The sequence below is a fragment of the Cydia fagiglandana genome, chromosome 20 (assembly GCF_963556715.1).
Source record: "Cydia fagiglandana chromosome 20, ilCydFagi1.1, whole genome shotgun sequence".
NCBI lineage: Eukaryota > Metazoa > Arthropoda > Insecta > Lepidoptera > Tortricidae > Cydia > Cydia fagiglandana.
In genome coordinates, this window is record NC_085951.1 from 7,929,574 (window position 1) to 7,943,123 (window position 13,550).

Genomic DNA, 13,550 nt, shown 5'->3' on the forward strand with positions numbered 1-13,550 from the left:
TTAAACTTCATGATAACTATTCTCTTTATTTTGATTTTGCTGTGTAATTTATTCCTTTACTGACTTTCCATCGGGTAGAATGAGTGCTTCTTAGATAATGAATAATGATATCAATAATTTCGTGCCATCGCTTTTAAACCCCAGGACTATAAATAAAGAAAATCTCTCGCTGACTCAGGTAACTACACTGGTAATGAACTCTATGAGTTTGTTAAGTTTTCGCGAAACATAGTAACTTGAACTTTCCTATTTTTCATTTCAGAATTCAACAGTCAGTCGTTGTTCATTGTCCTTAAAAAGAAACATTGGCTTGGCTAAAAGGGATACTAACCAGGTAAGTACGTTATTAATTTGCTAATCTTTACTTTATGGACCGTCGATTTGGAGGGTGTGTTGGGTATGGGGGGGTAGAGGGTGCAAAGGGCTACCCCCCAGTCCAACCCCCATGGCGCGGAACCCCATGGTTATAGAGATATCCATGGTTAAAGTTTGTATGAAATTACTATGAAATAAAGGAGAAATGTCATAGCAGATGTCGATAGGTGCCGTTTTGTGTTAATTTATATTACTTTTTATACCACACCACCATTCTCAAGGTCACCAAAATCTCAAGGTCACGAAACTTTATGGTCTCTAATATCTCAAGGTCACCAAAATCTTTGGTCACCAGAATCTCAAGGTCACCAAAATCTTTGGTCACCAGAATCTCAAGGTACCCAAAATGTCAAGGTCACTTAAAACCGAATCAGAGCACCCCACTATCCACGTGGTCTTGTCTGTCCTACCCCTAGAGAGCAATTCCAAAAACGGAGGCGCGAAGGGAGGGCAGAGCCGAGTGTAGTGAGCGTGCTTTGTCACGCGAGGGCGGAAGGGCTGCTCTTCCGCAGCGCCGGAGCTAACCCAGATCCAACAGCTTCACCCGCCCCCCCTCACCCCTCACCCCCTCCCCCTTCAAATTTTGCTGTAATCCCTTATTTCATAGTAATTCCATACAAACTTTAACCATGGATATCTCCATAACCATGGGGTTCCGCGCCATGGGGGTTGGACTATGGGGTAGCCCTCCCCCCCCTCCCCACCCCAAAAATCGACGGTCCATAAAGTAAAGATTTACCCTAACTTTGAACCAATTTAACATTAAGAATGCATATAATATACCGAGTGTGGCCTGTAACACGAGCAAATAATTAAAACATAGATTGTACTCCTCAAACGGTGATACTTTAAATCAACAACTTATCAACAACAATTATGAAGTATTTAGACTCCCTATTTTTCACACAAAATAAATATTGTCTTCAATGGACGCCATTGCCACGCCATATCACTGTGATTGACGTTGCTTGTCACGCCTTAAACATAACAAAATTCGCAATACATTACGTCTTAGAATAAACTTTAACGTGTATTAAAAATCAAACCACAAGTTATTTTTAAAAGTCGCTGAACAAATGTTGGTCAGTATGAGGAGTACAGCCTACAGTTTAATTTTTTGCTCATATTGCAGGCCACACCGGGTATACCTTTAAGCTTACTTGGCATATATGCATGAAAACATAGTGTGGTCCAACCCTAGCTAATAGATTTGGAACCCTTCTAAACCCAATGAAACCACTTGATGTAGGGCCTGCAAATAACCTTGAAATGTAGTTCTAAATTTTAAATTCCAAGATATATATATATTTTTTTTATTATGAATGGGCTTACTCATGGCCACAGACTAGCCGAGGCGTAGACGTGGCCTACGATGGAGCGAGCTCGCCCAGAAGGTGCCTGTTCACTCTTGATTTGAAGGTTGCCGGGTTATAAGAACACGGAAATATAGACGCCGGTAAGGAATTCCATTCCTTACAGTGCGCATAAGGAAAGTAGAAGCAAAGCGCTTTGTGCGAATTGGTGGAATATCTACCATGTAAGGATGGAAACCGGCCGTGCGTCTAAAAGTCCGATGGTAGAATGGGGACGGTAGAATAAGCTCGTGTAGCTCTTGGGCACACTCCCCGAAGTGCAGCCTGTAGAATACCGACAGGCTGGCGACTTTCCGCCGATGGGCCAAAGACTGGCAAGTACTCCTAGAATTTGAGAACACTGATTTTTGGCTGACCTGATGATTATTGTGCCACTGTTGTTGTGTTAGAGCATGGCATGGAATTTTACATAAAAATCGAACATCACTCAAATAATAGCATATAAAGCTTAATGGATATTTAATACAAGACAATAAGAAAACCCCACTAGTTGAATCCTTATAGCTTTCAAGAAATTATATCTGCTGGTTTCTCTTAAGAACCTTATAAAAAATCATAGAAGTGTTAATATTTTATGCCTATATTAATTTTGTGTAACTAATATTAAATGTTTGATTCTTCTGACTGATAATTTTAAAAGCCAAAGTATCCTTAAAATTACTTTTAGAACTGGGAATTAGCCATTTGGTAGTAAATTTTTTTATATGATTCCAAAGGCATCCGAAATTAATTCTTATCTCAAGATTGTTTAATAAACTGCCTCCATATTGCTCTGTCTGATTTCGATGTAAAATTCCACACTGTGCTAGTTAGCAAACATGGTATAAATACCTATATGTACTTACCTAGTTATAAAAAAATAACTATTTGCATGTGAATCATATTAAATTTTTTACCAGACTGTTCCTGCAAAGAAAAAGTTGTTCGGCCAAGACAACAGAAGACAGTGTGACACCCAAACATCAGTTTGTGTAAAATCTATTAGTACTCTTGTAGATTTAGACTTATCCGGATTTGAAGAAGAAAAAGAGAATAGCAACCATGTAAATCCTATATTTAAGAACCTTGCTACTAAGCAGCTTTCCTTTTTCAACAATATTGATTTAGCCAATGCCAGCACTGTGAATCTATCGTCAGTAGAAGATCTTGAAACACATACACACAGGAAAGCAAATTGGAATCTACGAAATGAAGTTCTAACAAGTACTGCTACTAATACTTTACTAGCTCAGGACCCATGCAGTCTTGATTTCTCTGTTTTCGAAGACATACAACCCATTTCAGACGCCAGTCAATTCAAGAACATAGAAATACAAAATGTAGTCTGTAATCATTCTTTGAAAAGTGGTTCTTCTGCCACTCAGCTATACAAATGTGAAGACACAATACTTCACGATTTAAACGAAGAATCTCATGTCTCAATTTCGTTTGGTATACAAGACTGTGAATTTGTCGATCTTACCACCAAAAACTCTAATATTAAGAAAGTTTCTATTACGCATAAGGATAAAAATGTTAATTTAGATTGTGAGATAGAGGAATGCATTCCTCTTTCCTCTGAAAGCGAGTACGACGAAAACATGAACGAGACAACTAATACTTCTCAAAAGAGGTCTGCCGTGGCTGTGAACCTAGAAATTAAAAAGAAGAAACTGGCAACTGACACAGAAAACTCTAAAGTTCTCATTTTGAAAACAGATGCCATTGAGAAACTGTCGCACGTCATTGTTCAGCCGCAAAATTGTAAATTAGTGAAACGTCATTTGAATAATAGTAAATTTTGTAGCAGCAACAATAATTTTGGTATTGGAAAGAATGGGAAAAGTGGTAACTTGAAACAAAAGTCGATAACTTCGTTTTTCGCTAAAGACTTTAAAGAAGCTAGTGATACCGCGCACGATGTTGGGATAGTAGAGAATGATGCTGTAGAAATGAGCAAGATCACGGGTGTGTCTGAATCCAAGTGCGCCCGGCCTTTCAGGTAATCTCTCATAGTACCTACTATTCATTCTCTTAGCTTGCCTGCTGTGTATATCTATCGATGACAAAATAAACTGATGAATTGTGAATTGGTTAAGTATGTTTATGTATGTTTATATATATGTACAACGTGTGTATAATGGCCAAATTATGCTGATAGTGTGCAACTGTGCACTGCTGATGGGATTATGGGTTGTTGGATTTATGAGTGGAGGTCATTGAGGCAAAAATGGTAAAATAACTATAGTATAATCGTCACGCTATTGACAGAAACGATTGTTAAACGAAGCACTATACATATTTACAGATAAAATTTAAAATATTAGGCCTTGGTATAATGACTTGGCTTATAGGAAAGAAAAAGATTCTGATAAATTGGTCAAAACTTGCAACTGTTTGTGATTTATACTATGGCGACACTATGATCCTCGCTCAGAGAGCCTACTGCGAACCACGTTCGACGTGTTGGCTCCCTGTCACACTTACGTACGAATTTACAAGTGCGACAGAGAGGCAACACGTCGAACGTGATTCGCGGTAGGTCCCCGGTTCCTCGCGCTGCCGCGATGTTGCCCGCTTCGGCCACACACTGCCCTACTCGCACTATTAACCGCGACGGTGCATTTCTGAAATAGATTACGTTCCATATTTCATTAAATTATTTTAATTAATAGTAACAGTAGTGTCTCAAAATTCAGACCAGAGTGGAAAGGCGAGCCATCCCCACGATGCCGCGTGGCCTCCGTCTCGGCGCACCCCGACAGTCGGTCCCGGGGCAAAACGAACAGCGCGCGGTCCAACTCGCCCATCAAGCATTTGGAGCCGTTAACCCTTTCAGCCAAGACGAAGTCCACCAGGACCTTTGGCTCGGTGAAGACTATTCCGCATTACAAGATCGTGGCAGGTAAGTAAATACAGTTTTTACAATTATTTTGCTTCACCCCCACAGGCGGTCGGGGGCAAACCGAACAGCGCGCGGTCCAACTCGCCACAGAGACGACAGTCAAAACATCCTGGCAAGTAACTGAATCATTCATTTCCTAAATATGTAATTATATGTCGCGGGTGGGGTTATTCGCGGACGGTCTAGGACGCAAAATGACTAGTACACTAGTCATTTTGCGCCCTAGACCGTCCGCGACTATACCCGCGGGTGATTTTAAAGGGAAATCGTTTTTTTGTAAAAGGTTGCAGGATAAAGTATTTTCGAAAATTTGTTTTTGCAGGCACCCATTTCGCCGTGGACGCATTTTCATACGGAGACATACCTAGCGTGAAGCATTATTTCTTGACGCATTTCCACTCCGATCATTACTCTGGGCTTAAGAAAAATTTCAGTAAATTATTGTATTGCTCCAAAATCACAGGTAACTAAATATTGTTTCCTTTCCTTCCTTTCCGACGTATTGGTATGATGGAAAGGGACAAACGATTATTATCGTCATGTCAACTTTAGTAAACGTTTATGAATAAGGGGGTTAAGCTATAAGCTCGCTGCATGCCGTCGGCAGGGTGTTCATCCTCACACCCTAAAACCTAAATGGTCGCGTACTGTGCGGACGCTCCGGCTGTGGAATGAGCTCCCTTCCGAGGTTTTCCCGAGGGTCTACAGTATGGGGTTCTTAAAAAAAAAGGAGTGTACCTACAGGTTTTTAAAACGTCGGTAACGCGCATGTAATACCTCTGGAGTTGCAGGCGTCCATAGGCTAAGGTGACTGCTTACCAGCAGGCGGACCATGTGCTTATTTGCCACCGATGTAGTATAAAATAAAGGCTAGGCGTCGACACTGTACTCTATCAAACCGGTGAAAAGCGAGGGGTTAATAGATCACACTGAGTCGCTTATATTCAAACTCGGGTAAATCCATCTGTCAGATTATACGATGTTGGTATTATAAAAAGGTACTAGGATATATATTTGCCCTCCTAAGTTAAAAAGACGTATTTTCAATGCAAATACCGCTTTTCAGCTTAGAAGGCCAGATTTGCTGAGAGGGTCGAATGGATTTACCCTAGTTTGAAGTTAAACGACACAGTTATAATCTTACTGTTCTGTTGCAGGTGATTTATGCGTGTCCCGATTGGGAGTGAACCCGAAATGCATCCACGTCCTCAATCTGGAGGAGACGATGAGGATCGAGGGTGTCGAGGTTACTGCTGTCGACGCGAACCAGTCAGTATTTTCTCATCTAACACAATTGCCACTATTTTTTTATATGTCTGACCTAGCAAAGTCATAAATTAACCCTTTACCAAGCTAAGGGATATATATTTCCCACATACGGCACTTTGGCAATGTGCCCTCTATGCCCTGTCATCTGCACTACCGATGATCTCCTTAAAGCAACTCCCCGAGGAATACAAGTGGCAAAACATTGGACGAATATAATTTAGGAAATTGGATCACCTTTACACGATAAGAAGAAGAAGATACGGCACTTTAAACATTTAAACATGTGTTCTATTTTCGATGAGTAAGGGTCAGTTGCACTAACCACATTTAACAGACTGATCAACGTCAGCCGGCTCGCCCCAGCTTTACTGTGAAACATTCCATACATAAAAATTTTGCGAACTCTTTAACGATACGAACAGTTTGGTGCAACCGGCCCTAAGACTGACATTCGATTGTCATTTTTGAAATGTCAGCCTGGTAAAGAGTTAAAGCTTTTCATACACGTGACGGTGCGGTGTATTGATGAATTTTATTAAACGATTAACTATAACGTTACGTCTGAATAACTTGATTTTACTAGAAAAATCCTTTGTCTATTGTTAAGTAGTAGACGACGCCATGGAGAGGCTTGTAGTTCAGGGCAGAGTGGATGGCACAAGACCCAGATTGGATGCGATGGACCGACCAAGTTAAACCTCCCACCGGGCCGTACAACGACCTAATTGACCACGACTGCTCTGACAAGAGTATCCGACTAAGAAGAGATTGTTAAGTAAACCCGCACGTGCAAAAAAAGGGTCGTATAATTCTAATTGGCACTTGTGCTCGATATCGGATCGGTCATCGTGAAAACGAAAAAGACCTCTAGGTACTTGCATGCGTCGTATTCCTTTGTTTTCGCTACAAAAGCAAATTGATCTTTTCAGTTGTCCCGGTGCGGTCATGCTGTTCTTCTGCTTGCCCAACGGGATGACCATCCTCCACACAGGGGACTTCAGAGCATCACCGGCCATGGAGTCCTACCCTGTCTTCTGGAACAGCGACGTTCACACCATCTACCTCGACACTACGTGAGTTACCCTACCAATGGTGGCCACCACATACAGGGTGGCTAAAAAATAAGTGCATTCCGGTTGCCAGGGAAGTTTTGGGAAAATACTGAGCAACTTTTACTATAGGCCCAATCCCGAAATAGGACTACGGAATACGGACACTACTGACTGTATAAGCTAGCAGACACAAGTATGCCTTGCTTGAAACATAGTTCACTTAGTTACGTGCCATAAAATCGGCATACGATTTCTCTAGTGTCCAACTCACTCTTGACTACTCTCTTGATAATAGTTTTGAATGATTCACGGTTAGTTCTAACAAGTGTTAACGCGACCAGACCAGTGGTAACGTTGAAAGCCAACGCAGCCGACGCGCGCGAATGAGGGTATACAGAGGTCTACACAACTTTGACACCCACGCGCTATCTTCAGTTACCGATTTTAGTTACATTTCGGACTGTTGGTTACGTCCAATTCAACCGACGGATCAAAAACCGCAATGTAATGAAACTCGAATGCGAGTTCTGGCATCGTCTAAATAGGGTTTAAACTCGGAGTAATTAACAACGGAAACGCCATGTCTAAAATTTTCGGTACAAAATAGTCTGCCGTTTTTTGCGGGGGAGGGGCACATCAAATGTATAGGTACGTCATGTCAGATAAACGTCAGTCCATACATATGATTGACCATTGGCCGCCTATTTTCGACAGAGGGGAATGCCTGTTAATGGCGGCTCCATTGTTAATTACTCCGAGGGTTTAAAAGATCAAAGTTACCCGTGAACAAGATGCATGTAACTGCGTTGAAATATATGGAAGCTCGAAAACAAAACAAAAGGTAATCACGGTCCATATCCCGGTCGATATACCTAAGTCTACTCTCTTGATGTTTCCAGTTATTGCAACCCCCGCTACGACTTCCCCACTCAAGAGCAAAGTCTAGAGATGGCGCTGTCTTTGCTGCGGGCGAAGAAAACGGCGCTGGAGAAAACCGGCAAAAAGTTCTCTTCCGTCCTCATCGTCTGCGGCACTTATACTATAGGTATGGCTGTCTTATTAACATAAAACCAATTTTACGATTTAAACTTTTAAGTCACTCGCGCGACATGTTTCGGAGGGCCTAGGTCCCCTTTCTCAAGCACTAAAAGTGCTTCGCATGCAAATTAGTTTTACCCTTTGCCAGGCTAAGGGATATATATTTCCCACATACGGCACTTCAAATATGTGTTCTATTTTCGATGATTAAGACTGACATTCGATTGTCATTTTTGAAATGTCAGCCTGGTAAAGGGTTAATGTTAGTCTCACGACAGTTTAAATTCGATTGTCTTATTAACTTTATTGACAAGAAGAAATAATAAGCTTGTACTTTTATTTGACTGGGTTATGCCTTGGTTGGGGCCTTCGGAATATGATATATGCAGGTACTAACAAATTTACCAGTATACGCAGAATATTTGGATAGGCCAAAGGTATGGTGCCATCTTTTCGAGCGATGGCGCCACACCTTTGGCCTACTCTCGAGTAGAGGCGATATTTTTTGACATTTAACAAATTTAACAGATATCAGTGAAAAATAAGGATCAAAGTCAAACGGCATTCTAAAAGTGTTAATCATTTGTGTCGAAAGATGGCAGTAAATGTACTGAATACATAATTTACTTTGACAATATTGCTCCATTTCAAATTCTCTTTGGTACTCTTATAGCTGACCAATTACGTGCCTTAGATTTCTGGTACTGGTGGTGGTCACTCACGTAATTGAAACTGTTCACAGGTAAAGAGAAGTTTTTTCTCGGCATGGCGCGTCGCGTCGGCTGCTCCGTGTGGGCTTGCCCCGAAAAGGATAAGGTTAGTGGCCTAATAGGTTCTAAGATATTTCCTTCAGTAGGTAAGTAAAACTGTTCCAATTAATTGTAAAATTCGCCTTAGATGGAAAAAGAGAGGCATGATTTATGTTATGGTTTTTTAAGCATTGAGCATTATCTGAGCGCGCGCTCAGGCGCCAATAAGAATTTATACGACCCTTTTTTTGCAGGTAATGGTACGTGCGGTTTTTACTTAACAATAAACAAAGGATTAGCCGTTCGGGCCAGCTGCAAATCGAACAACTATATCTATCGATTTATCAAGCTGGTTGACTGTCACCTTGTGCTACTAAAAGTTGTGATGTTTTTGTGTAGGTACTTCAAACGGTGGAGGGGCGCAGTTTCTGCACCTCGACGCCGCACTCGTGTCAACTGCATGCGGTCCCGATGAGAGATATTAGTCACGAGGTAAATATTATAATGCGGGCTGTACATACTCGTCGTGAGACTCCGAGACAGGCCGAGAAAGAGTGTGCACATGCTGGTCCCCTCTCGTCTCACTCTTCCTTGTCTCATGTCGAGTTTCTACGATTGGATCGGAGAGGTGCCGAGCTCGGCGAGAGGCTCTCGATGAGTGTGTATTACAGCCGACATAAAATTCATTTGTAAGGGCACTTTACTATTTTTATGTAGCTTAGATTGATCCTTTGGTATTAATTAGCTTATAGAATTTATGGGTTATTTCAGCTAACTTTCACATACATACTTGTAAGTCATTTATAACTAACTATCATTAGTCTGTAACCTAAAGCTTGTAAATGGTACACGGCGCGAGAACTAGAATGCAATATTAGATACATTGCTAACTACAGATTACAATTAATTCAGTCGATCGAGCAAATACCGCAATGTAACGAAAATCGCGTGCAAGTTATAGATCAGTCTAAATAAGGCTTTAGCCTTTTTAGGGTTCCGTACCCAAAGAGTAAAACGGGACCCTATTACTAAGACTTCGCTGTCCGTCCGTCCGTCTGTCACCAGGCTGTATCTCACGAACCGTGATAGCCATACATCGTTATCGCGGGAGCAAATATAAATTTATTAAAGAAGTGGTAAAACAGACTGCCCGTTTAGTAAAAACAGACCTTTCTGCCTACACATTATAAGCCTCCAAGAAGTTCATCATACATAGCACGAAGTTTTTGTTGCATAATGTTCATAAATCTTGCTTTACACTCTGTTAGTAAATAATGACCCGGAATCGACATATCAAATAAATATTCATGATTTATTTTGTACAACATTATTTAATTTTTGTTGATCTTAAGTGATTTTCGTAATATACGACATAAATTTTCTCTATGTTTTCTACTCTTAATCTGCGGCGTCGTGCAGTAAATATCCATTTTAATTGGCTAAATGATCTTTCGACTGCTAATGTTGTAATGGGTGCGTTTTTAAAACGACGGAAGTAATCAAATGTAGAACGATATATCGTTGAATCTAGTACTATCTCCTTCTCCGATATCAGTTCACACATTTTTTTCATAACTTCATATCCGGCATTTTTCTGCAAAACCACTTTGAACTTTTTTAAAATCTGTCTTCCATCTTTATTCAAAATTAATTTGGATATGTTTGTATGTATTTTGTACTATGGTCAAACTTTCACTAAGAGATAGATTTTGGCACTGCAGTTTATTTATAGCATCTGGTATTACTTGCAGATACTTTGCTATGAAATTTACATCTTTTCGAACTTTTGCACTGAGTAAAGATTTTTTTGCTTTGACGATGCACTGTGCGTCTGAATTACGAAATGTGTCTATAACGCTTTTTATTTCATCAAAATACTTGTTGTAGTAAGTGGTAGCCTCGATCCATGTTCCCCAGCGAATAATTGTTGGGTTTGGAGGCAAAGGAATTCCATTAAACATTTCTCTTAATGCTTTTACTCTTTTCGGAGATTTGCGAAATACTTTCTTTACATTTGAAATTAATAGGTTAACTTCTGGAAAAAGAACACGAACTTGATCGGCAACTCTGTTAAGAGCATGGGCTAAACATGTAACATGGACAATGTTCGGAAAAAGTGTTTTCAAATTTCTGCCAGCTTTCAACATATACCCCACACCATCAGTCAATAACAACAACACCTTGTCATGCTTATTGTGACCAGGGCCCCACAAATCATCCAGGGCATTTTTTACAGTATTAGTTATACTGATATTGTTCGTTTCATTTAAACATTTGCTTGACAGCACGTGTGGAGTTCCAACATCATCTTCAAGCATAGCACCTACTATAACGTTAGCGATTTGACGACCTATAGCATCTGTGGTTTCATCAACACTTACATATATATACGCGTCTTTTAATTCGTCTCTAATTATATCCATCTCTTTGTCGTATAATTCATTCACGCAAGTCTGCCTCAGCAAACATTCTGAAGGGACCTGAACAGTTTTTTCAAATTTTCCAGATACACAATCTTCAATGAAATTTTTAAATACAGGGTTCTCTATTTGAGACCACGGTATGTTACAGCTTACTAGAAATTTTGTCAGTTCCAACCTAAAATCTTTTTTGAGAGAAGTGTGTCTTTCAGAGTTAAAATGACGTTTCACGGAAGATTTAGTTTTACAAAAACTAATATTGCACTTCGAGCAAAATAGATTTGTATCGCGAGCCTCTAGCTCAGGATAATCCTGTATAAACAACCCCACAAATTCATCACATGTTATTTTCCTTCGAGGCATTTTAAAGGCAACTTCTATTTGATTATGTTGTTACAAATAAAGATCAGTCAAGATTGACAAATGTCTAAATTGACTGATAAGGTTGCGTACCTAATAGGTAATCTTTTTAAGTACCAATCAAGTCAAGTATGGAGGTAAGATAGCATGGATATTCAATAAAATAATTATACATTTTAAGGTCGTAGGTATAAACGTTTCTCTATACGAATGACATTTCTGTTTTTGACTGTTTTTTATAATCTTTCAGTATTGTCAAATCGTATTTGCTCCCGCGATAACGATGTATGGTGATAGCTAGACAGTTGAAATTTTCACAGATGATGTATTTCTGTTGCCGCTATAACAACAAATACTAAAAACAGAATAAAATAAAGATTTAAATGGGGCTCCCATACAACAAACGTGATTTTTGACCACAGTTAAGCAACGTCGGGAGGGGTCAGTACTTGGATGGGTGACCGTTTTTTTTTTTGCTTTTGTTTTTTTTTTGCATTGTGGTCCGGAACCCTTCGTGCGCGAGTCCGACTCGCACTTGCCCGGTTTTTACTCTTTACCAGGCTGACAGTTCAAAAATGACAATCGCATGTCAGTCTTACTCATCGAAAATAGAACGCATGTTTGAAGTGCTCTATGTGGGAAATATATATCCCTTAGCCAGGTAAAGGGTTAAGTTGCACGTTAAAAATAAATGCTAATAAAATCAATGTTGCATGACCAATTAAACTTTACAAGCAAATTTTTACGAACTCGTTGACAGATTGTTGTTGCCACCGGCGATTTTTATAAGAAGTACCCTGAAGTTATACTGGGTCAAGCAAATCTTGTCAGTAGCAAACGGCGGCAAATTTGAAAAATCGCGGGTTAGCAACACTGTGTTCGAATAATTCGAAAATCGCGTGTCATCTGTGTTTTATCTGTGGAATGTGGATCGCGAATGACAGCCATCATCTTGTTTGTTTACAAATGGTTTACAATGTTTACATTCTAAATCGATTCTATTTCAAGAGATATTTCTGCTGTGTCACCATTAAATACCAATATATTAATAAGACTGTGCTTAATTAAAGCTAAGGTGCCTACAATGCCTACAGTGCCAACTGAGAAATCTAATAAAATATGAAAATCCAGTATGACATCTACCTGCTGAAGCAATGATTTTATTCATACATTCTTGTTTAACGGCATAGTCCACTTACAATTTTATTTTGAGATCTTCAAATTAGTTAATCATTTTTATCAACATCACACACCGCTTTTAAATTGTCCGTCCATACGTATTAATAACAATTTCAAACATTTTCAATAGAGAATCCGCGAGTGACAATTTGAATTGACGTACGTGACAAGGCGCGCTCAGCGGAAAAAAAGTTTTGGTTCGATGTACATTGTACATTGCTGCTTTTCTTAGCGCAATACTACTCTTTGAGTGTTGCCCTACTTTAGTTTGCTTTACATTGCTACTGACAAGATTTGCTTGACGCACTATACTTATTTTTTTTTTATCTTGGTGTTATAGAAACTGAAGAGCTACTTGGAGAGTTTGAACGGAGCCTTCACCGAGGTGGTGGCCTTCAAGCCGAGCGGTTGGGAGAACGGCAAGAACACCACCGTGGAGAAGGACATGGTCACCATACACGGTAATATTAATTATGTGACATTCTCAAGCAAAGCCAACGATCCATTTTTGAATGGAATTCAACGAAGCCATAGACAACCAAATTGAAAAGCAAAGAGAATCTAGTAGAAAGTCAATTTTGTAGTCACAGTAAATTTACTGCCATCTACAGGATTAAAATTTTAAAACGCCATTTGACCTTGATTCTTTCACTGATATGTGTTAAAATTGTTGAATATCAAACGGTGTCGCCATCTACACGAGTATAGGCCAAAGGTATGGCGTCATCTATTAGAGCATACATTTTTCTTAGACTATTTATTATGTGACATTCTCAAGCAAGTTAACACTTTGTTACTTACCATAACGACGAAATTTGCTTGTATTTTCATACCAATAACCTCTCAAAGCG

The 13,550-nt window shown here is 39.7% G+C and overlaps 1 protein-coding gene and 1 long non-coding RNA gene across 2 annotated transcripts in view; one reads left to right on the top strand and one right to left on the bottom strand.

Moving 5' to 3' along the window:
- The window catches only part of LOC134674585 (uncharacterized), a 254,701-nt gene that overhangs the window by 113,434 nt on the left and 127,717 nt on the right, over positions 1-13,550 (bottom strand). The window lies entirely within an intron of this gene.
- Positions 1-13,550, top strand: part of LOC134674513 (uncharacterized) — a 15,815-nt gene continuing 2,265 nt past the window's right edge. The window contains exons 1-11 of the mRNA XM_063532607.1: positions 1-178; positions 263-334; positions 2,648-3,729; positions 4,427-4,632; positions 4,955-5,095; positions 5,790-5,901; positions 6,831-6,974; positions 7,853-7,998; positions 8,734-8,807; positions 9,140-9,232; positions 13,040-13,160. Coding sequence (XP_063388677.1) covers positions 98-178; positions 263-334; positions 2,648-3,729; positions 4,427-4,632; positions 4,955-5,095; positions 5,790-5,901; positions 6,831-6,974; positions 7,853-7,998; positions 8,734-8,807; positions 9,140-9,232; positions 13,040-13,160 — 2,272 coding nt within the window. The 5' untranslated portion in view covers positions 1-97. The remainder of the gene's footprint in view (positions 179-262; positions 335-2,647; positions 3,730-4,426; positions 4,633-4,954; positions 5,096-5,789; positions 5,902-6,830; positions 6,975-7,852; positions 7,999-8,733; positions 8,808-9,139; positions 9,233-13,039; positions 13,161-13,550) is intronic.